The 19,991-nt window shown below is 56.0% G+C and overlaps 4 protein-coding genes across 4 annotated transcripts; 2 read left to right on the top strand and 2 right to left on the bottom strand.

The window, feature by feature from the left end:
* Positions 1–1,081: 1,081 nt before the first annotated feature.
* On the bottom strand, positions 1,082–4,717 carry PHYSODRAFT_556116 (subtilisin serine protease; the record flags this gene model as incomplete). The annotated part of the gene is made up of 1 exon (XM_009520305.1): positions 1,082–4,717. The coding sequence occupies exon 1, from the start codon at positions 4,706–4,708 to the stop codon at positions 1,082–1,084; it is 3,627 nt and encodes a 1,208-aa protein (XP_009518600.1). The 5' UTR covers positions 4,709–4,717.
* A 1,588-nt stretch (positions 4,718–6,305) lies between these two features.
* PHYSODRAFT_310724 (hypothetical protein) lies at positions 6,306–8,096 on the top strand (the record flags this gene model as incomplete). The annotated part of the gene is made up of 1 exon (XM_009520304.1): positions 6,306–8,096. The coding sequence occupies one exon, from the start codon at positions 6,306–6,308 to the stop codon at positions 8,094–8,096; it is 1,791 nt and encodes a 596-aa protein (XP_009518599.1).
* Positions 8,097–10,254: 2,158 nt separating this feature from the next.
* On the bottom strand, positions 10,255–12,465 carry PHYSODRAFT_487133 (hypothetical protein; the record flags this gene model as incomplete). The annotated part of the gene is made up of 1 exon (XM_009520303.1): positions 10,255–12,465. One exon carries the CDS (start codon positions 12,463–12,465, stop codon positions 10,255–10,257), a length of 2,211 nt encoding a protein of 736 aa, XP_009518598.1.
* Positions 12,466–16,698: 4,233 nt separating this feature from the next.
* Positions 16,699–16,860, top strand: PHYSODRAFT_483577 (hypothetical protein; the record flags this gene model as incomplete). Its single annotated transcript, XM_009520302.1, has 1 exon — positions 16,699–16,860. A coding segment is annotated over one exon (162 nt), but the record flags the coding sequence as incomplete, so codon positions are not given.
* Between the last annotated feature and the right edge of the window lie 3,131 nt (positions 16,861–19,991).

Below are 19,991 nucleotides of genomic sequence, written 5' to 3'. Positions count from 1 at the left end.
CAACATAACCGTGAACCAAGTGAGGGCGACTCGCAACTTGCGAGTCGCAAGGCGCCGATGAGGCCTCCGCAATCACGGACCAAGAGCTGGGTGAGTTTGTCTGTGCTGCACTTCATTTCCTCGGGGAACCCAACGAACGGTAGCGCCAAGAACTCGTAGGCTTTGTCACGTAACAGGAAATCCGTCCTCCCGAAGGTCCTGAGCGACTGGAACTCAATGGGACTCTCCACACCTCCGTCCAGTGCGTGGTCTGCAGCGATGATGAAGCGGGTGTTGCTGGGCAGTCACGACGGAGCGTCCGTGATCAGAGCCTTCCAGAACGCCCTGTCCTCGTATTTAGTCTCAGCGTCGTCGATCATTGTAACGTGCTGCTCGTCTTTGGAGAGGTCGCACTGCCGTCCGAAGACATCCAAGCCGACCTGGTCTTTCAGCACTTCATTCGCCGGACTCCCTTCCGCTATCAACGGGACGTACGCGCAATTCAGCTCCTTGTGGTTGTGAGCGAACAGCAGAAGCAGCGACGTCTTCCCGGACCCTGTAGGCGCTGCAAAGAGCACGAACCGCTTGGAAATCGCAACAAGCTCGTGCTCACTCTGTCGAGCAGTTGTTTGCGCTCAATACGCGGTGTTTCGAGTCTCAGTCCATGCGTGATCACGGAAAACGGAGGAATCTGGTTCAGCCGTGGCATCCCCCGGGTTCCAATCCAAGTCCGTCCACTTTGCTTTCGAGGTGAAGAGGCTGAGTTAACTTCTGCGCTTCTGGAGACGCATACAACTTCACACGATCTCGAACCGCGCGGGTCAGATACTTGGCAACAATCGCCTCTCGGAGGTCGCACATGCAATCGACGCCATCGGTCAAAGGCGCGTGTTGCCCGAAACCTTGAACCACACAGTTGACCTGAGCCTTGGTCCACACCTGTCAATCAAAATTAAGTCGTTGAAGGAGTTGAACAAAACTTGACATGTTTAACCATAATTCACTGAGCTAAGCTATCGGTGGTATCACGCGCCGATCTTTGGTGGTTGAGGGTCGAGACGGCAGACTGCTACACGTTTTCTTAACATTGAGATGCACATCTTCACTCGTAGAGCACGATGGGCGGCTTGCTGCGCCGCGTCGAATGTGCTTTGGCAGGCTCGTTCTTCCTCGCGCTGCGCTCTCGCTGGCGACCTCGATCGCTGTTGGGTCGGTCGGGCCGTTCAGCACGGTCGCTGCGCTCACGCTCCCATCTCCGCTCGGAGCGCTTCCGCTCCCGATCGCTGCCGTCGCTACGTTTGCGCTCCCGGTCGTTGCCGTCGCTGCGTTTGCGTTCTCGACCGTCTCCGCGCTCCCGATCCCGCCGGCGACTACCAGGAACGGGTTGTTGCAAGGCGGCAGCGGCGCGACGGCTGGTCTTACGCACGGACGGAGGGTGCGGAGGCTCCAGCGGGGCTGCACCACGTCGACTGGGTTCTCTCGCAGCGGCAGCTGCCGGGTTGAAGCCTCCAGCTCCAGCTCCACGCCGACTGACAGGTTCTTGCAGTGTGTGCTCGATAGCCGGTCGATGGCTGCCTCCAGCGTCCACGTTGCGGTAGTTGGGATGGATGTGCTGCTGGCTCTCCTCCAGTGCCTTCTTGTTGCGTTCACGGCGGCTCAATGTCCTCTTGCCGGCAGCGCCAGTGAGCGCAGCAGCAGCGGACGGAGTGCTGTGATCCGCCTTGAGGTTCTCGGCCTTCTTGGTCACGCGCATGCGCCAGATCAGCGCGATCACGAAGAGCATCAACAGCGTACAGATGACGATGGCTCCGATGGTCATCCACGGCTGCCAGAACTCCTCGTCGCCGTTGGCACCTGAAGACAGCGAGGTTGAAGACGGCGTCGACGAGGCCACGATGGAGAATTTCTGGCCGGTTGTGGTGGCATTCTCTCCTGCCTTGACACTGTGGCCTCGAACCACAGCCTGCACGTAGATGTACCCGTCCTCTACGACCATGCCGGCTTCCGTCACCGCGTCCAGCACGTCGTCGTACGAGACCTCCACCATTTCCACGTTGTTCACGGCGTCGCGCGAGCCGTTGCCACTCAGCGGGTAGAAGATGGCGCTGGTGTTCGCCACCTTCAGCATCAAATCCAAGTCGTTCTGGAGAGTGGCCTTGCTGCCGACGGATCCGGGAGGGTCCGTCCACGCGATCGTCACGCGGAGGTTGACGCTGGCGGTCAGCATGAAGTGGAACGTCACCTCGCTGCCCTCGGTCACGCTCGGCTCCGAGCCAGCCGAAGAGTTCGGGAAGAAGTAAATCGTGTTGCTGCTCGTCGAAGAAGCGGAGGAAGAGTTGTTGTCGTCCATGAACGACACCAAGTTGAGCATCGTCGGCTTGCCGTAGCCCTGGTTGAAGTCGGGGTACGAGTTCAGCGTCTTAGCAGCAGTCTCCAGCGCCACGCAGGACGTAACGCCAGTGCTGGGCTCGATCAGACGGCGAGACATCGCCTCGCCACTGTGTAGAAGAAGTGCCTTAATCAGAGACGCCGGGATCGTATCCATGCCGTACGTGGGGTCCGGCACGCCGTTCTTCCACCAGCCGTCACGCAGCCACTCGTAGATCAGCACAGCCATACCGGCCACCACGGGGGTAGCCTGGGAAGTTCCCTGCAGCGAGCAGACCGCGGACGACTTGGTGGTCGATCCAGGCTTCTCGGACTGCGAAGAGGTGATGGACATGCCGGGGGCTACGATGTCGGGCTTCTGTCGTCCGTCGAGCGTCGGTCCAATGGAGGAGAACGAGGCCACCGTGTTCTCATTCAGCACCGACTGGCATGGAGTCGAGGAGAATGAAGCCGCGGCGTTCAGACTGGCGCCGACTGAGATGACGTTCTTGGCTCCTGACGGACTGCTGATCGTGTAGTCACCACTCTCGCCGCTGTTTCCCGCTGCCACGACGATGAGAATGTCCGGGTTGTCGTAGATGAACTCGTCCACCTGTTGCGTCTGCGTATTGTAGTCGTTGGCTCCCGTGCCCCACGAGAAGGAGAAGATCTTGGCGCCTGTAGTCACCTGCGCTTTCATGAGGTTCGTGACCTCGCCGGGCGTCTCCAGCGACACATCGCATCCGCTTGTGCCCGCGCACGTCGACTCCTGCTTGCCAATGTCCATGAACGCAATGCGCGCGCTGGACGCGATGCCCAGATCGCTGTTCTTCTTGCTGTACGAGCTGCCTGCCAGGATGCCCGACACGTGTGTGCCGTGGCCACACGTCACACCCTCAGCCTCGTCCACGTTGTTAGCGAAAGTCTGGTAGTAAATGACCTTGCGCGCCGTCAGGTCCTCGTCGTCGTACATATTCCGCGATTCCTGGTCGAACTGGTCGTGGTCGATATACAGGCCTGTGTCCGTGATACCGACAATAATGGAGCTGCCGGTGATGTTGTGCTTCTGCATGATGTTAACGCCGACCAGGTCCTGCGCGTAGTCGTCCAGTCGTCGACTCGTGTGCTCCATCTTCATCTCCCTCTCCTCGATAAACCGCTGGCGGAGCATGCGCTGCTCCAGTGCGGGCGTCTTCAGCGCCTGAAGCGATCCCGTCGTCACGACCTGCTGCAGATCCACCCACTCGACAGCTTCATCGTCCAGCACAATGGCCAGCGCCTGCGTCCACGTATCGTAGTCGTCCACTGCCGCCTGGATCAGCACGCCTCCCGTCTCCGCCGTCGAGCTCTTCTTCGTCAGCAGGTTCTTAATGCCCGTCGCCTTGGTAACTCGAGCCGAAAGCTTCTTGAGCGTCGCGGCCGTGTCCACCACCTTGGCCAGCCTGATCTCCAGCGCCGGTCCCTCCTTGGCCTTCTTGGACTTGGAAAACGCGTACGAACTCTTGGCGAACGGCATGAGCTTCAGGATGGCCGGCAGCACGGTCACGCTCTCCACGCACTCGAGCGCCAGGATGTTGTCCCCCACCCCTGCATTCACGTGCACCAGCATGACCGTCGCCGCTGCGTCGTCCTGGTCGCTTCTAGTTAAGAACGGGGTGTGGCTCTCGCTCGACGCGGGCCAGATCTCCTTGATCTCCTTCAAACACTTGAGCTCGTCACTCGTGGCGTTCAACTTGATCAGCGTGGGCTTGATCTCCATCACGTCCGTGTCGTCGTCGTCCACGCCCGTCGAGTAATTGGCCAGCAGCTCCTTCTGCAGGAACTGCAGCTGACACGCATCGTACGTCGCGTTACTTCCCGACAGCATGGCGTCGTAGGCCGTGGAGAAGGCCTGGTAGAAGTTGGCGAACGCGTCCGTCTCCGGGTCGCCGATGCTCAGCGTCACATCTGTCACGCTGGCGCAGGACACGACGCTGATGATTGTCACGTCCTTGTCGTCCTCGCTCGCTGCGTGGACGTCGCCCACCACCGCCGACTGGTTGGTGGCGTTGCTGTCGCTGAAGCTGAAAGCTGGTCGCAGTCTCCGCCTCGTCCTGCTCCTGCTCTTGGTATTAGAATTAGAATAGTGGTGATTCTCCTCCTCGAGGAACCGGCCGCAGTTGCTCTCTAGACACTCGGACGTCTCGCTCAGGTGGCGGTAGGCCTGCGCCACGTGCGCCGCGCTGCAGTGGTAGGCGCAGAAGGCGTCCTGCGACACGAATTTCAGTCCACGACTGTCCGTGAGCGCCGCGGCCTCGCAGCCCGCAGTGACGGCCAGCGCCGCGCCCAGGAAGAGCGCCCGCATGGTCCGTCGGAGCGGCATGCCGGGGCTTCAGTCCTAAAGTCTCTGTCTGGAGCACACGGAGCATGGCGGAGGATAAGACGCGTCCCTCATGGGGAGGCAGCACCTCTACTGTACACCTGGGCTCGGCCCTGCTGCGTCCGTGAGATCGACTATTTGATGGGCTGGCCGCGGCTCTGGCCAGGACTTTCGTGTGGGGACAAATTGCGGTCCTGAGAATGCATATTGTGTACAGGTTGTGTGTTGGTAGTAGAGACTAGTGCTATGAGCTGTGAGATTTGGTTCCCCCCGGATAGCGTTTCGTGTAGCCATCGAAAAAGGCAAGTTGTTCAGCGCGTTTGTTCCGACTCTAACGTCTCGTCCATCGAACTTCTGGCAGCGCAGATGGCCGGAGGGAGCCCAATTCACAGCAAAATGGAGACGCTGCAGACGCTGAAATGGGCGCACGTGGCTGTAGGAAACGGAACGCACCGCGGAATCCCCGAGTTCGTTGAAGGAGCGATGACTTGTCCACTTCTGCTGAACCGGCAGGCAGCTTATTACAGTAGAACTGGGTGAGCTGCGTTGCGCTAGGCACGATGCGTTGGCAGCAGGACGTGCTGTACTGTATTAGCCTGCCATCGCGGCGACGTTGTTCATACCTACTTCTAAAGCTGTAGGTCCATTGCCAGTCAGTCCCGGCAATAGTAGCGAAGCCTTGCCAGTGTGGTCTAATACGCTTTGCAGTGTTTTGCTCCTGGGGCTTCTTACGTTTGGCATAAGTATTAAGCTACTGGAGATGGAGGGACCCCACGCTATCCAGCACCAACCTGACGCTTTTGTTTCCGTCTCGTGACCTCAGCATTTGCAGCAAAACCCGTCTCGCTCAACCCATTGAGGTCACCCCAACAGGGCTGCACTGCGGTGTATCTGAGATGCTTTGACTTATCTGGCATGAAGTCTGGACCGCCCCCATCAAGCAATCTCAAGCACTTCCTGGTCTTCCTGGTCGGAGCTGTTTCGGTGCAGAACGCTAAAATGACCCATTTCAGAAATGGGCGCGGAATAGAACCCATATGGCCCGCAGGAAACACGCGAAACAAGTGGCGCCGACGAGCCAATAAACACTGCAGCAAGATACATGTAATGAGAGCTGCAAGTGTGCAGCTTTGCCGTTTACGAGTCTCCGTTTTGCCCAAAATCCATTGTCCCGTGATGCCAACAATGCTGTCTCCAGCATACAATCCCCTCCGTCATGGTCTCCACGGGGTTCCGAGGCCGATCGCAGGATGATCGCTGCTTCGAGAGCTGACGAGTCTATGGGAAGGCCCAAAATTTCCACTGGACCACGAAAAGGGCGCAGCGGGCGCAAATTGCAGACTTGGCCAAGCGACGGCGGACGATTCCGACAGCTCGCTGCTCGTCCAGCCGCACAGCGAGAAGCTCTGGCCGCTCTACGACCAGCAAGACGGTTTTGGTGCGCGTCGTGCAGTACGGTCTTCACTTTTGAGGTATTCACATAACATGTACACTTACTTCCGACACACACAGTGCTAATCCATGCTGCAATCTTTTCCGCACGATGTCTCATGTGCACCACACACAGCTCGCCCCAATTGTGGCGTTGCCGGCGACCGCCATGCGGTCGCTTCTCACTCGCCGTGTGCGTCTCCACGCGCACTTGAGCCGCTGCCCGCCTGGCAGCAGCATTGCCAGCGTCTCCTCTACGTCTGTACCCAAGGACAGCGATGCACCGCTCAGCGGATCAAAAGTTCTGTCGCCAAACGCGATCCAACTCACTGCCGCCGAGGACTCGCTCTTCTCCTTCCTCGAGTACATCCAGACGCTGTACACGCCGTCGACGCGGTTGCGCGTGGCTGGAGGCTGGGTGCGCGACAAGCTGCGTGGCGCTCAGAGCGAGGACATTGACATTGCGCTGGACAACATGATGGGCGCCAAGTTCGCCCGGTACATCACGAAATTCCAGCGGGACCGCAACCTGCCGCCGAGCTCCGTGGGGGTCGTCAAAGCCAATTCGGACAAGTCTAAGCACCTGGAGGTGGCCACCGTGACGATCGAGAGCAGCACCGTGGACTTGGTGCACCTCCGCGCGGAGGAGTACACGCAGGACAGTCGCGTGCCCGACGTCAGGTTCGCCACGCCCGAGGATGATGCGAGTCGAAGAGACTTGACGATCAACGCGCTGTTCTACAACCTGCACACGCGAGAGGTTGAGGATTTCACGGGGAAGGGCGTTGAAGACTTGAAGGCGGGCGTGATTCGCACGCCGAAGGAGCCCGTGCAGACGTTTCTGGACGATCCGTTGAGGGTGCTGCGGGCGCTGAGGTTCGCGTGCGAGTTCGGCTTTGAATTGGATCCGGCGTTGAAAAGAGCCGTGCTGGAGCAGAGGGAGATCGTTGGCGCGATGAGGAGGAAGGTCAGCCGCGAACGGATTGGAATCGAGGTGCGCAAGATGCTCTCGGGCAAGGACCCAGCTCGCGCGTTCGGATTCTTGAGGCAGTTCGATCTTTTAGAGCTGGTGTTTAACGACACTGCGGGTAAGATGGGCGAGGGAGAAGGCTTCGAGGAGGCTGAAGACAACGGATTCAAGTATCCTCCCCGCGAATGGACCGAGCTTATTGAGACGCGCGCGTATCACTATCTCAACTACCTGCAGCAGAGTCGACTTGCGCTGGCGAGTTGCGAGATATCGAATGTGGAGGCCACAGCAGCTATCTTCACGCCACTTTTCCTGCACGAGCTGCCGGTGGTTGTACCTGACGATCACTCGAGTCTGAGCCCGCCTGCCGAAAACGAGTTCGACGGCGTCACAGAGCAGGAAATTGTTGAAAGCTCGCTCGAGTTCCTTGATCGACGGGAGAAAATCTTAGCTGCTCTGGACTTTAGTGAGATCGTGGAGATGCTCAAGGTGCACGTCAAGTGGCCCAAGCCTGCAGGCAAGCGCGTGGCGCTGATTATTGAAGCCATCGCAACGTATCCTGAAGCTCAGCAAGAACTCAAGGACACTGCTGACGTTCAACACGCGAGCGCTAAGCACCGCCTGAAGCGCTTCATGTGGATGACGCAGTACTACTCCGTCATCGCCCCCGCAATGACCATCTTGACAGCGACCCGCAGCTTGGATTGCCAAGACGCACAAGAACAGATGGCAGAGGAGCAGGAAGCGATGCTGAAGACGTTCCTCGACTTCGCGCATTCGTATGCAAAGGGCGACAACAACGAGCGAGTGGACAACCCAGGCCGTTGTCGACGTGTAGACGGAAAGGTCGTGCAGACGCAGCTGGGACCTGGTGCCAGGAAAGATATCGCCCAAGCGCTGCGTGTGCTCCAGGTGTGGGAAAAGGTTCATCCTAGTGGGAGCTTGGAGGAGGAGCTGGCGTTCCTTGATCGACTTGCTTCGAAGCTATAATTTGTCGACATGGAGCTACGTATAGAGACGGAGTTTGCCTGAGGTCAATCCTTGTTCGGTGTTTCCTTTTGAAGCCAATGAGCCCAGCAGCCATCTAACGGACCTGTCTAACCCTACACTGTTGCATGGATAGCCGACCGATCTGGAAGTTTGTGGTGGTGCTGCTAGTCGGTACCGCCACGGACGTCAGCGCGCCCGAAACTCAGGCAACTACCAAATAGTTTCCGAGGGCTGCAACACTGCCTCGCCAATGGTGAGTTGCCATAGCGCGCTGCACTAACTCTGTGGTTGCGTCGCCCACTACACATACTATTACTGCAGCGCCAAATGAAATGAAAACAAGTTTGAACTCGCCCTTCACTGGTCAGAGAGCACGCTCTGGTGCTCCGTGATGCATACTGTACTGTACCAAGCGTACGAGTAAGGCTCTGCGCTGAACTGGTGCTCCTTCCCACGGCCAACCATGGACAACAGCGAGGACAGGCGTGACCCGCTCCGGTCTCCAAGGACAGACGATGAAATCGAATCGCGCCGCGTCTCGAAAATGGCGTGATGTGTGGCTGGACCGAAGCATGAGCAACAGTCTTCGGTCTTAGGCCTTGGGCTGTCTGTTTAACAAGCTCGGGTTGCAGTGGCTGATGGTGGTACATGAGGTCGCACGCACGAAAAACCGTTGCTCGTATTGTACAACTCGAGTGAATCTAAGGACGGGGAGGGCTGCTTACTGGAGCCACAAAGTTATTGCAGTCTCGGTCGCCGTCGTCAGTCATTCCTCTCTTCGCTGCCTGCCCCAAGCCTCTCCAACCTACAGAGCATGCCCGAGATCCGTGATCGTTACCGAGTCATTCAAGAGCTGAGCTCTACGCTCTACGGTTGGGTCTTCGTCTGCGAAGACATGGGCAACTTCGCACCAGCAGCCGCCTCCATCTCGTCTGTCGTCATCAAGCAGGTCTCCCTCGAGCGCATGGCCAAGTTCGACACGATGCCGGCAGCGGTCTTGGCCTCCTTCGTGTTGACAATCTCCATGGCCATCACTGTCTGAGCCACCGCGGTCTCCATCTTCCGTCTCTCCAGCATGGCAGCAGCCTCTTCCTCGCTTCGAAACTCCATCTCCTCTTCGTCACCTTCTTCCTCGCCGCTAAATCCACGGCTCAGTTCTTTCGGCTGCACCACGCAAATGAAGTTTCTGCCGTCCGTGAGTACGAAATCGACGTTGCCGTAGGCCTCCAAGCCTACCATTCTCGATCCAAAGCAATAGTTGGAATGGATTTTCATTGACGAACCGACTTGGAGCAACACGCGCTCTAGGACGTTGAAGATCATCATCCTCTGTAGCCCGCCGCCATCCGTTGAAAACGCTGCCACCTTGAGAACATTTCCAATTGTCTCCATCACTGAAGCGACCAGCGCGTCAGAAACAGGTTCGTGCTGTTGTGTGTAGGACTCCGAGTAGCATAAAGTTTTCAGGTGGCCCCAATCAATGCTGTTTAGACTGACGGACCCCCAACGCTCTTGATCCCTCAATTCACTCAGCAGATTCGTCCGTCCGAGCGTTGGCCATAATACGACATCCACTCCCCGTCTCGACCTGCAGCCAGGAAGAGACGGAGCCCGTCAGCTCGGATCTTCGCCGCTGCTGCGATAGCCTCAATAAGCTCTTGCATCGGTCGTCGGAAGTCGACAGTGGTGTAAACCATGCCGTCCGGGACTCCAACCAGAAAACAGCCGACAGTTCGCACTGCAGTGACCACCATGACATCGACGCAGCCTCGCTTGGTCAAGGAAAAGTCGACAACTTCCTCCCGCCATCGAGCTCGAGCTCTCGTGTCAGCAAGTTCTGGAGATGCCGCGTCTCTCCATTCCCCAACTCCTGCACTTCAATTGAAGCTCGCGTGAGATAACGACCGTTCTTCTTGGCAGGGAACAGCAGGAAATCACCAGCACCCAGATCCGTGAAAGTGCTCGTTAGCAGCCTCGTGATGGCCACCTTGAGGTCGCGGGTCGTCGATCCCGCTGGCACTCGGGCTAAGAACGACAAGCCCCAGCATTGAGCCACTAACGCGACTGATACCTTCTTTGCTAAGCGGTGATTTTCGAGTAGTAAGTTGCCATCACCGAAGTGTTTAGACTTAGCTAGAATCGCGATGTTGTTGATGGACTACGGATTGGGTTCATACGTGTACGTGCCGTAGGAAGGGTCCTGCGTCCAACTACGCTCGGCTGTCATGTGCTGCGCTGGGGAACATCCAGGTCCATCAGTTCGAGTCTCCTGACAGCAGACCCACCTACCAGCTATCAACGACCCGCCCACGTAGTACGCCGTGTGACGTCGACATCCTTCAAGACTTGCAGTAATGCCCGGGGAGAAGGCCGCTCCGCAGCGCGTGCACAACGTGGGCTTCGGGCAATCGCCGCCTTCACTTCCCGGTGCTGTTCCAGCTATCGCGTGATGAAGCGCGCTGGTTGTGGCGTACAGAAGGAGACTGCCGTCGTACACTATCGGCAATGGCGCGTTCGTGCGCCAAGCTGCCAGACGTCGAATGGCTCCGAACAGCACGTCAGTCATCGGTACACCGCGGACCCGATCGGCGTTCATATCCAGAGCTAGTACCCGGCTCGGCTGATCGACAGTCTCGCGGATCAAGCTCGGATACACGTTGAAGTGCGTGGTTCCTGCTACGTCAGTGATCCACGCGGGTAGCTCCAGCGTTGCTGGGTCCTCCAGGAACGCGAAGATCATGGGCTTTCGGCACCGAGCAGCGTACGCGAACTCTAGCCGACAGTTGACGGATGCCAGGTACGCTTTGGTGAGGAAGACCACCATACACGCCACACTCTCTACGGCCGCAGCCATCGCTGAGTTCACGTTGCCCTGCATGTGGCCGTACACGTCGAACCAAGCTCGTAGATTGAACACCTGGCCTTGCTGGTGGATGCCCAGCACTGTGCGTTGCGAGCCCCATTGATACGAGAACATGGCGTCCAGCTGGAGACCGACAATCGGCAGTCCGTCGTTGTCCAGTACTGCAGGGGGAGGATCGAAACTCAAGCGTGTGACCTCGTACTTGATCGATGAGAGCGGATGCAGCGCCTTACTCTCTTCGGTCTCCTCATCTGGCAGCAGATCTTCAGGTTTGGGCTGGTCTAGTGGGTCTGTCGCCTCCTTCTCGACCGCTTCTCGGGCTGTGGCAACCCCCAGAGCGTCGTGCAACTCCGCTAAGCTGTTGCCGTCGCCGTTCACGAGCTCTTCCACTCTTTTGCATAGCGATTCAAGCGTACCAGCACTGAGTCCAAGCACCTGAGCGCGCTCTTTGGCGATGCGCATCGTCGCTTCCTCACGCGACGCGATCTGGGACCGCTCCAGCGCTCTCTGCGGGGTTGCTAGCTGTCCGTTCGCGCACACTACGAAGTCCGTGGCTAGGCAAGAGTCCTTGACTTTGCACGGACAATCCGGGATGTTCGCGTAGGGGGTTTCCACAAGCTCGAGGTTCGTCGCGTCGACTTGGTACCAGAGTCGTCCCGCCATGGCGAGTGCTATCCAGCCGCTGAGTGGTGCGCGCTGCTCTTTAATGGGGAGCAGCGGCTTGCCCCATGCCAGCGCGTGCTCAAATAACTGTCGGAAGGCGAGCGCTCCGTCGTCACAGCCTGTACACGCTTCCGTGATGACGAAGACTACGACGTTAGCAGCTCGAAGTGCAGCCAGGTCGGTCTCCAGACTGTGTTGGCAGCGTATAACCTCCCCAGAGAGCGATGCCCCGCCAGGAACGCCGTTGTTATGAGCAAACTGGTCGACTATGGGCTCAGCACCTCCTTCGGCGTCTTTGCAGTACGCGAAGAAGATCCTTGGAGACGACGGAGTGTCAGTTGCGTCCGCGACTTCAACACTCTCGAGTGGTTTGCTCCCTTCGGCTACTGCATCCGCCGTCAGAAGCTCGTACTTCTCTGCCCAATTCGCAAACTGCTCAGACTCGGCGAATAGCAGTGGGTCCCATTGACTGAGCGCGAGACACACGGCTCCGATAGCCCCCGACGGTCGTGAGAAGAAGGTCAGTGGGCCGGAGACGACAGTCTTGCGCTGGTCTTTGAGGTACGACAATGTCTCGATAAGCTCGGAGCTGCGCTGGAGCATCGGGTCGATGGCTACGAAAGCTGCTTGCGCTCGAGAGATGAGCTCTGCTCGGTGCTGGCGGTCGCGCGGGTACGAGTCCGTGACGATCACGACGTTGTCGACGTTGATACTGTCGCCTCCTGCGGTGCACGCCGCAGTAAGAAGCGCTCTCAACGAAGATTCCTGGGAAGAATGACACACCATCACGGCTCGCGGCTTGCCGCCGTCACCATTGCTGCTGGACGACGCAGCGCTGCCCATGGTTTCGTTGCACTGATCGTAGAATGGTCGTGAAACCCCTGCAGGGACCGCCCATATAAATATATTCCGCTCGCTAGGCTATTTGAGCAGTTCATAGCAAGAAGTATCGATATCATGGATATGCTAATAGCCTTCATCATCAGGACTAGACCAGACAGACAGGGTTTACTACGGGGGCAACTGAAGTTGTGTACCTACGGCGTTCGCCATCGGTAGTCCAGAATGCCTGAGTGCCTTTTGACTGCACGGTTGTCAATACGCGACGCCCGTCGTCTGGACGCCAGCGTTCCTTTGCAGATTTTCAAGCGCGAGTGATCGCAGCATCGCTTCTCCGTCAGCTTCGAGCCTCGACAGTAGCACCTCGTCGTGCTGCGCGTGCTGTTGCAGCTCAACTTGAAAGGTCCGAAGAGGATAACATCGACATTGAGCGCTAGAGTCTTCCATCTAAACTTACCAAAGTGTCTTGCTGTCGCTTCGGCCTGAACAGCCTACAATGTTGAAATAGCGTTCGCGATGCGATGAGCGGTCGCACTGCTCAGTTCGAGAGAGCGATGCTGCTTTTGCTGTCGCGGCGGGCAGAGGTTGTGTATGGGCGGGTAGACGAGTGTGGAAAAGATCACAGCAGCCGGTTTGGGCAGTGAGTTGTGGGGATACTATCTTGAAGCCCCCTCCCCCGGGTCTCTTGCTTCGCCTGTGTTTGACGCCGCAAAGTTGAAAAGTTGACGCCATGAATGGCGTACGCAGGTAAGGCGTGTGACCCACCCAAAACGGCTAAGGAAATATTAGCCCCAGGGCATTCCACGCATCCGCGACAGGTACAGCCTCGTTACATGTAGTGAATCACTGCAGCCGCCACGTCCGATAAATATGCTGACTTCTCAATTGCTTCATCTATCTCGTGTGGCGGACTGGCAAGCGAATCTGCCCGCCGGGGTCTGCTACATTGAGGACTATATTATAACCAAGCAGGTTTCTTGGCAGATACGCTCGCATGATCACCCCGGCCAATTCGGTTTCGATAGTCGACTCGAATCGGCTCGAGGAGAGTATTTGCGGAGTTTGAATCCCATGTGCATCTTCATAACGAAAGCTCGCTCCATCCTCGTTACTCGAAGTCGAAGCACCTTCATGTCAAGCGCGCTGGCGCATCGAGATCGTCGGGAATGCTTTTCGCGAACGCAACGGACTTACCTTGGTAGTTGCCGTTGTCCGCGTCACGCAGTGGAAGGAAGCCCCCCCCCCCCATTATTCACCACGATCGACGTTTCAGCTCTCCAGCCCTTCGGTGTGCAGCTCGAACTACTCGGAGCTTGGTTACTTGGCGCAATCGTTCGGGCGACTCGACTCGAGCCTGGAGCGTTCAAGCCCCACGTCGCGCCAAGCTGATAGCTGCCCCCACGACTTCGATCCGAGAGTAAAGTACGATAACAACCTGCGATTTGTACAACAGCAACCACACCAAACGGGCACCAGCAACCACTTTTGTGTACAGAACCGATCCTGTTCTACTCGGTTCTGTACTCAAAAGTGGTTGCTTTTCTGTGCGGTTTATTACACCGCATATCGCAAGTTCGTGTCACGGTCCACCAACACCAAAACCAATGCTGTATCCCAAAAGGACGCAGGCATTGTCTACAGGTGGCGGCGAGCTGAGCCGCGAACAGGACGGTGCCAACCACGTGCCGACATGCCTATTGACCTCTAAGAATGATTAATGTCTACTTCAAAATAACTCGCGCGATTTAATATGAAGTCGTGGATTCAAACAACTCGCGCGAGTTAGTGGATTCAAAATAACTCGCGCGAGTTAATATGAAGTAGTGGATTCAAAACAACTCGCGCGAGTTAATATGAGCAGTGGATTCAAAACTGCTCGAGTTAGTTTGATTCATAACAGCTACATGCGTCAAGCTCGAAAGTTGCTAAACGATCAGGTTGGTGAAGTGAGAAAATGGGCTTAGATATTTCAACGAAGCTGTGTGACTGGGTAAAATACCGTCAACATTCAATCCTGTAAAAACTTGCAAGAATGGTACCAACAATGCTCATTACCCCAGAGAGTGTTGGAATCGAATAAGAACGAGGGACATCGGGTGTACAGAGAGTATAGTCAACTAACTGCACAAGTAAATAGCAATGAACCAAACAGACATCGTTCTTAGCGAGTTAGATTGTGGACTATAATTTCGTGGACCACTACCGCAGACTCGCGTCCTCGAGGCATGTGGACTGTTGGTGAGGCTACACCAGTACATCGTAATGGTAGTGGTAGATAGCCGTCTAACGCCCAACAAATTCAAATTCCAAATTTGATCTATAACGTCGGCTACGATGTAACTGCACGACGAGCAATAACGTTCATGAGGGGCCTAACAAGTCTGTTTTAGTGAAGTTCTTGTGGAAAGCTCGTATTGAAGAGGTAGGATATACTACTTGAGCAAGCGTTTTTGACTGGAAAGTCACACGACTTACAGTTAGCTCAAATGCCACTCACAGCAAGGGTGTGCGCCTTTAATATTTACCCGTCGGTCACTATATAGCTACAATTCCCAGCGAATTTTCGCATCGTAGTGCACACATACATATTGCTCCAAATTCAGACGTTGTAGTTGCACCTCAACGCGCCTAGGAATAGTAGTTATAGAGAGGTTGGTTGAGTCCTAACGCCTTTATTTAAAAGTATGCAGTGCGAAATGGTTCGTGGTTTGAAACCCCAATGCGGACCATTGTGCTGATTGTCACTAACATCGAGGCAGTGAGCGTTATGGCTATGGATACTCGTTACTAGTGTAAGTGAACTCTATATACCTTATTTCCAAAACAAAATACTTAAGTACTTAAGCACTTAGTATGCTGGTTGGCTCGCTGAAATTCTTAAGCCTGATAAATTTCCCTGAGTATTTTTGAGGGTTATACGTTGCCACTTGAAATATGCCAGAAGACCCATTATATACTTTAGCATGCAAGGTATCCACGCTACCTGAGTAGTATAACGGACGCTTAGGTGGTTCAGCACGAGGCGCTAGAATACGAGGTGATACCTTCCGAACTACTCTCTATATATTATCGAATCTCTGAGTAGAGCTGCAAGTTCTGTATAAATGCTCCACACAGATAAAATAAAAAAATACGTCGTAACCATACACAACCACTACCATCTCAACAGAGGAAGCGGCTATCCGGTGGCTTAGAGGCAGGAACTGGTGCGAACCTTACTAAAATGTTTTACTCACTCAATCGGCATATACTCACATGTAAGGGACAATCGGAGTATGTTGTGATACATTGCGGTGCCTGGCATCCTAAGACAAACTATAGTGTGTGCATTTGTTCACACGGATTGCTTTGTGGCAACCGTGCTTGGGTTGAACTCCGAAATGCTCACGTATAATTACCCTTTACTAAACTCACAGTACAGTATACTCTAGTACGTACCATTTCAATTTAAAACAGTATAATTGGCCTCATATCAGCTCCGTACCTCGCATGACGCCACATTATAACAACTCCTAATAGCTGCCTATACGCATGCGCAACCGGAGTCTATTCTACATGTATTAATACAGCTTACTTTATGATGTCGCGCGAGTAATTTAATTCAAATTAACTCGCGCGGGTTATTCTGAAGCATCTGGACCATTTTAACGCGCGCGAGTTATTTTGAATTTGAACCAGGCAAAGCTATACTGAGCTCAAGTACATGTACATGTAGTTTGTGTAGCGGCCATTCGCAGGCGCCCGGCTTAGCGCAGGAACCTGGAGAAAGGGCAGTAGAAAGGACAGGTTGCTAGTGATCGAAAAAGTGGTTGTTGACGATCACTTTCCAGCTCTTTTGGTTGTTCTCGTCTTTTTTAGGTTGTCATTGTCCCAAAGAAGGTTGTTTATGGTCCAAAGTTGGTACAGAATTCTGCCCGAATAAGGAACGGGTGTACAACTAATAGCCTCACATATTTAATATTATTTTCCAGTCGATGTGGCGATAGGGGGATGTGCAAGGTACTGAGGTACTAAGGTGAAAAATCCAGTGCCAATCATCAGCTCTCCACCCTCGTTTGAAAAATGGCGCGCATTTAGCGATCTTACTAGACTTCAAACTACATGTACCGTAGTGGTAGACTCGCACTTTTGCTTTTGCACCTCGCCCCACAAGCCCACCTCCTCCCCCACTCCACCCATGAAGTCCACACCGTCCAAGCGTCTCCGCCTCACTTGGTCTGAGAAAGTGGGCATCCTCGACAAGGTGAAGGGCTAGATAATCCCTACGAGGTCGACCAGTTGACAGCGCTGTTGTGGTGCGAGGATGCCTGGTCAAAGGTTAGTGCTTCGACCATACGCCACTGTTGGAATCATTCCGGACTCGTAGGTAAAGCTGCTCTTCAGTTCATTTTGAAATAACTAAATCAGTACATTGGAAAAGTATACTCAACTTAACATCAATTTATATATTCTGCGTCTTTATATATATCAGGCGTTCCTTACTCGGGCAGATTACTGTACACTGGCGACCCGGTCGCGATCCGACGGTCTGTAGTAGTGTGTGCGCGTGTGTTATGTGCACTCGTGAGGCCGCGTTTGAAACACAAATGCGCGTGTACTATCGATGGTGGTGCTGTGGACTAAAATAGCGCGGTTTCTGCCGTTTGGACCGCAGCGCCGTGCAAAGATGTCCTCACTCGCATCTCTCGCTACACCCGGCTTTCCACTCCGGACGCACTCATGTCAATGGACTTGATGCCAGTTCAGACAGCGTGAATCTCATGCTGTTGAAGACCGACCGCACCGTCTTCGGGCATAGAGATTTGAGACGCGTTGGCAACTCGATGGCTCGAGCCTGTCACCGCCATGATCGTCGCTGTGCAGTAATTCCAGTTCAGTCAAGTCGACTTGAATTCGAACACCTGAGCGAAGCACCTTAGGAAATTCTGTGGCCCATCGAGATGCTGCGCTCCCCACACGCTTCAACACGTGGCCTCCTTTTTGTGCCTGTTGTTCCCCTCTTCTTGGATCAAAGTGTCCCTTGTTGTGAACAACTGCATCGCGCAGCTGGCTCGAGAGTCCATGTGGAGAGATCCAACAACCCCAAGATCTCACAGCGACGGAAGCCCATCTTCTCGAGGAGAATCTCTCCTCTTGCGGTTGTTCGAGCCATAGCAATGCCTCGAATTGGCGCCGACGTTCGGCGATGGAAGACGAAGCAACTAGTTGAAGTGACGATGGCAAATTTGCCACCGCGTTGTTGTGGCTCAAGGCGACGTGCTGAAGTTGTGGCGAGATCCTCATCTGAAGCGGACAATTCAACGAGATCCCAGGCCTCAGCGCGTTGCACAATGGGGTGTGTCATGCCTCAGCGGATGTCCCTCAGTGAAGAGGAGCCTTCAAGCAGCGCACCGCCACAAATTGTCGCGGAGAAACGAGGCCCGGACCATCACGGTGGATCGATTGTGATCATCAAGCGGTGCAGCGGGCCGCGTCGCCGCCTCCCCCTCGTCCTCCAGGATAGGAAGCGGATGTCGGATGTGTTGTGCAGAGCGCGCGCTGCCGCCGGTGAGGTTCAACACACCGTCCTGTTGTCATCTCCGTACGTAGGCCAATATCCTTTCACGGACGTCTTTACTGCGTGCCCTCCTCCCAGCACGGCGCGTGGCCGGCTGACCGATCGGCAAGGGCCAAATCGAGCACCTACTATCTCAAACTAGAACGCGAGCCCGCCGACTGCGCGGTTTGACGCAGCTGCGTAGCGCGCGACGTGGCTTGGCCTTGGCGCGACTCCAACGGCGTCGCCTTACTCAGTCTTGTGCACGAGGTCTCTTCTTCCTCATCTTTTTTCCAGGCTGGACAAGAACCGGTCGCGGCGTCCAAGATGCCGCGACGACGGTCCCTCCCCCGTCGACTCTGCGCGCGCGTTTGCAAGAGAAAGTAGCTCGGGGCGCTCGCATGGCTAACTCCGAGTTAACGCGGCCCTTTTCTCCAGTGGGGCCCGTCGAGAGACTTGCGCGCGTCCTGCAGGGCCACAAGCGCCTCGCATTAGCCAACGCGCCCCGAGATTCATCACGAAGACCAAGCGCCTCCATCCTACACGTCGGACTATGCAGGGGGAAGTGTACCGGTAGGCTCCGCTGTGCGTTGCCTTGGGGTGAGTCTCCTTTGCGCGGCAGCGGCAGCGATACGCGAGGCCCTCAACTGAAGGGTTTGGAGAGACCACTCTACAACGCCGCCGTAGAGCGGGGGCAGCCCACGCGGTAGTCAATGCACTGTACCAGTGTAGTCTACAGCTCGACACTATAATAGCTGATACCGTAGCGACAGCAATAGATTTCACCACCCGCGTAGTCACGCTGTGTCAACGCAGCGACGGACATTACAGGAGGGCCTCCGCTGCTGGAAGATCTGTGACGTGTGCGACCACAGAGGCGCTTGAGCCTTTTGTATGGCGGCGACGGTGTCCGCAAGCGCCGGTTGTTTAACATCCGTGACCGTGCAATTGAACGGACACTTGTCGCGGGCTATGCAAGGGTCTCACGTTGAAGGCGCCCTGGAGCCACACAAGCCCCGATCTCCCCTTGTCCGCCTCTTTGAGCTCTCGCGTGTTTATCGCTGTGATTATTGGCGGGGTTTCGCTGCGGCGTGCAAGAGCTCGGTCACATTTCGGGGGGAGCAAGCACCCTCTGCGTTGGTCCGCCCTTGGCGGCCCACAAACCGCTCGACAGCCGGAGCTGCATAGCGCCGCGTGTCAAAAGCCGCCATTACTGCTCTCAGAAGGCCCGAGGACGCTTTTACGCGAGCTTTTGGCCAGGAGCCGCCGGCGAGCTCGCGACGTGTTGAAGACGTTGCTCGGCTAGCTCAAATGAGACGGAATCTAGAGCGAGCCCGCGCGTTTGTATTGCACGCGTCCAGCGTTGTGCCGCGTTACGCGAGAACGTTCCAGCGTGACGCGAGTGACATTTGTGCAGACGAGTTCCGGCCACCAGCATGGTGACCAGAAGGCAGCGTATCGGCACGAAAGAAGAGAGCTACTCGCGGGCACAAATCCCATACGAGCCCAAGTGTCTACAATACGGTAGCGCTCGAAAAGACCACCAAAGTCCCCCCACGCTTGGGGGTATCGCCAACAAGAGGCTAATCTTTCGGCACGCCTCGGCGCGAGGATGCCGTCATGTATAGGCGCCGTCCTGGTAATCGCGCGCAAGCACTCGTTGGCGTTGTGTTGCGCTGCTCGATCGCACGCTGAGAGCTGTGAGCCAAGCGGCGGCACCGAGGGCTTCCTCTGTCTCTCTTCGCCCCGACCAAAAACGTGCAGGCTCCTGGAAACGGGGCGCGGCTCGAGGCTGCTCGGTCTTTCTCCCCGAATGAACTTCCCTGGCCAGAGACCAGCGAGTGCGAGACATCCGGCGTCTCGGTTCAAGCATCTCCACTGGTTCCCCTCGCTACTCACACGCCCCGCACCCCCACCGGATGTCTCTCTTCTTAGCCAAGTTCGAGTCCAAATCCCCCACGCAGGATAAAAGAGCCGCCCAGCTCGTAACAGC

The sequence above is a fragment of the Phytophthora sojae genome (assembly GCF_000149755.1).
Source record: "Phytophthora sojae unplaced genomic scaffold PHYSOscaffold_2, whole genome shotgun sequence".
Taxonomy (NCBI): domain Eukaryota; phylum Oomycota; class Peronosporomycetes; order Peronosporales; family Peronosporaceae; genus Phytophthora; species Phytophthora sojae.
Note: the sequence above shows the minus strand (reverse complement) of the source record. Positions and strands in the feature narration are given on the sequence as shown.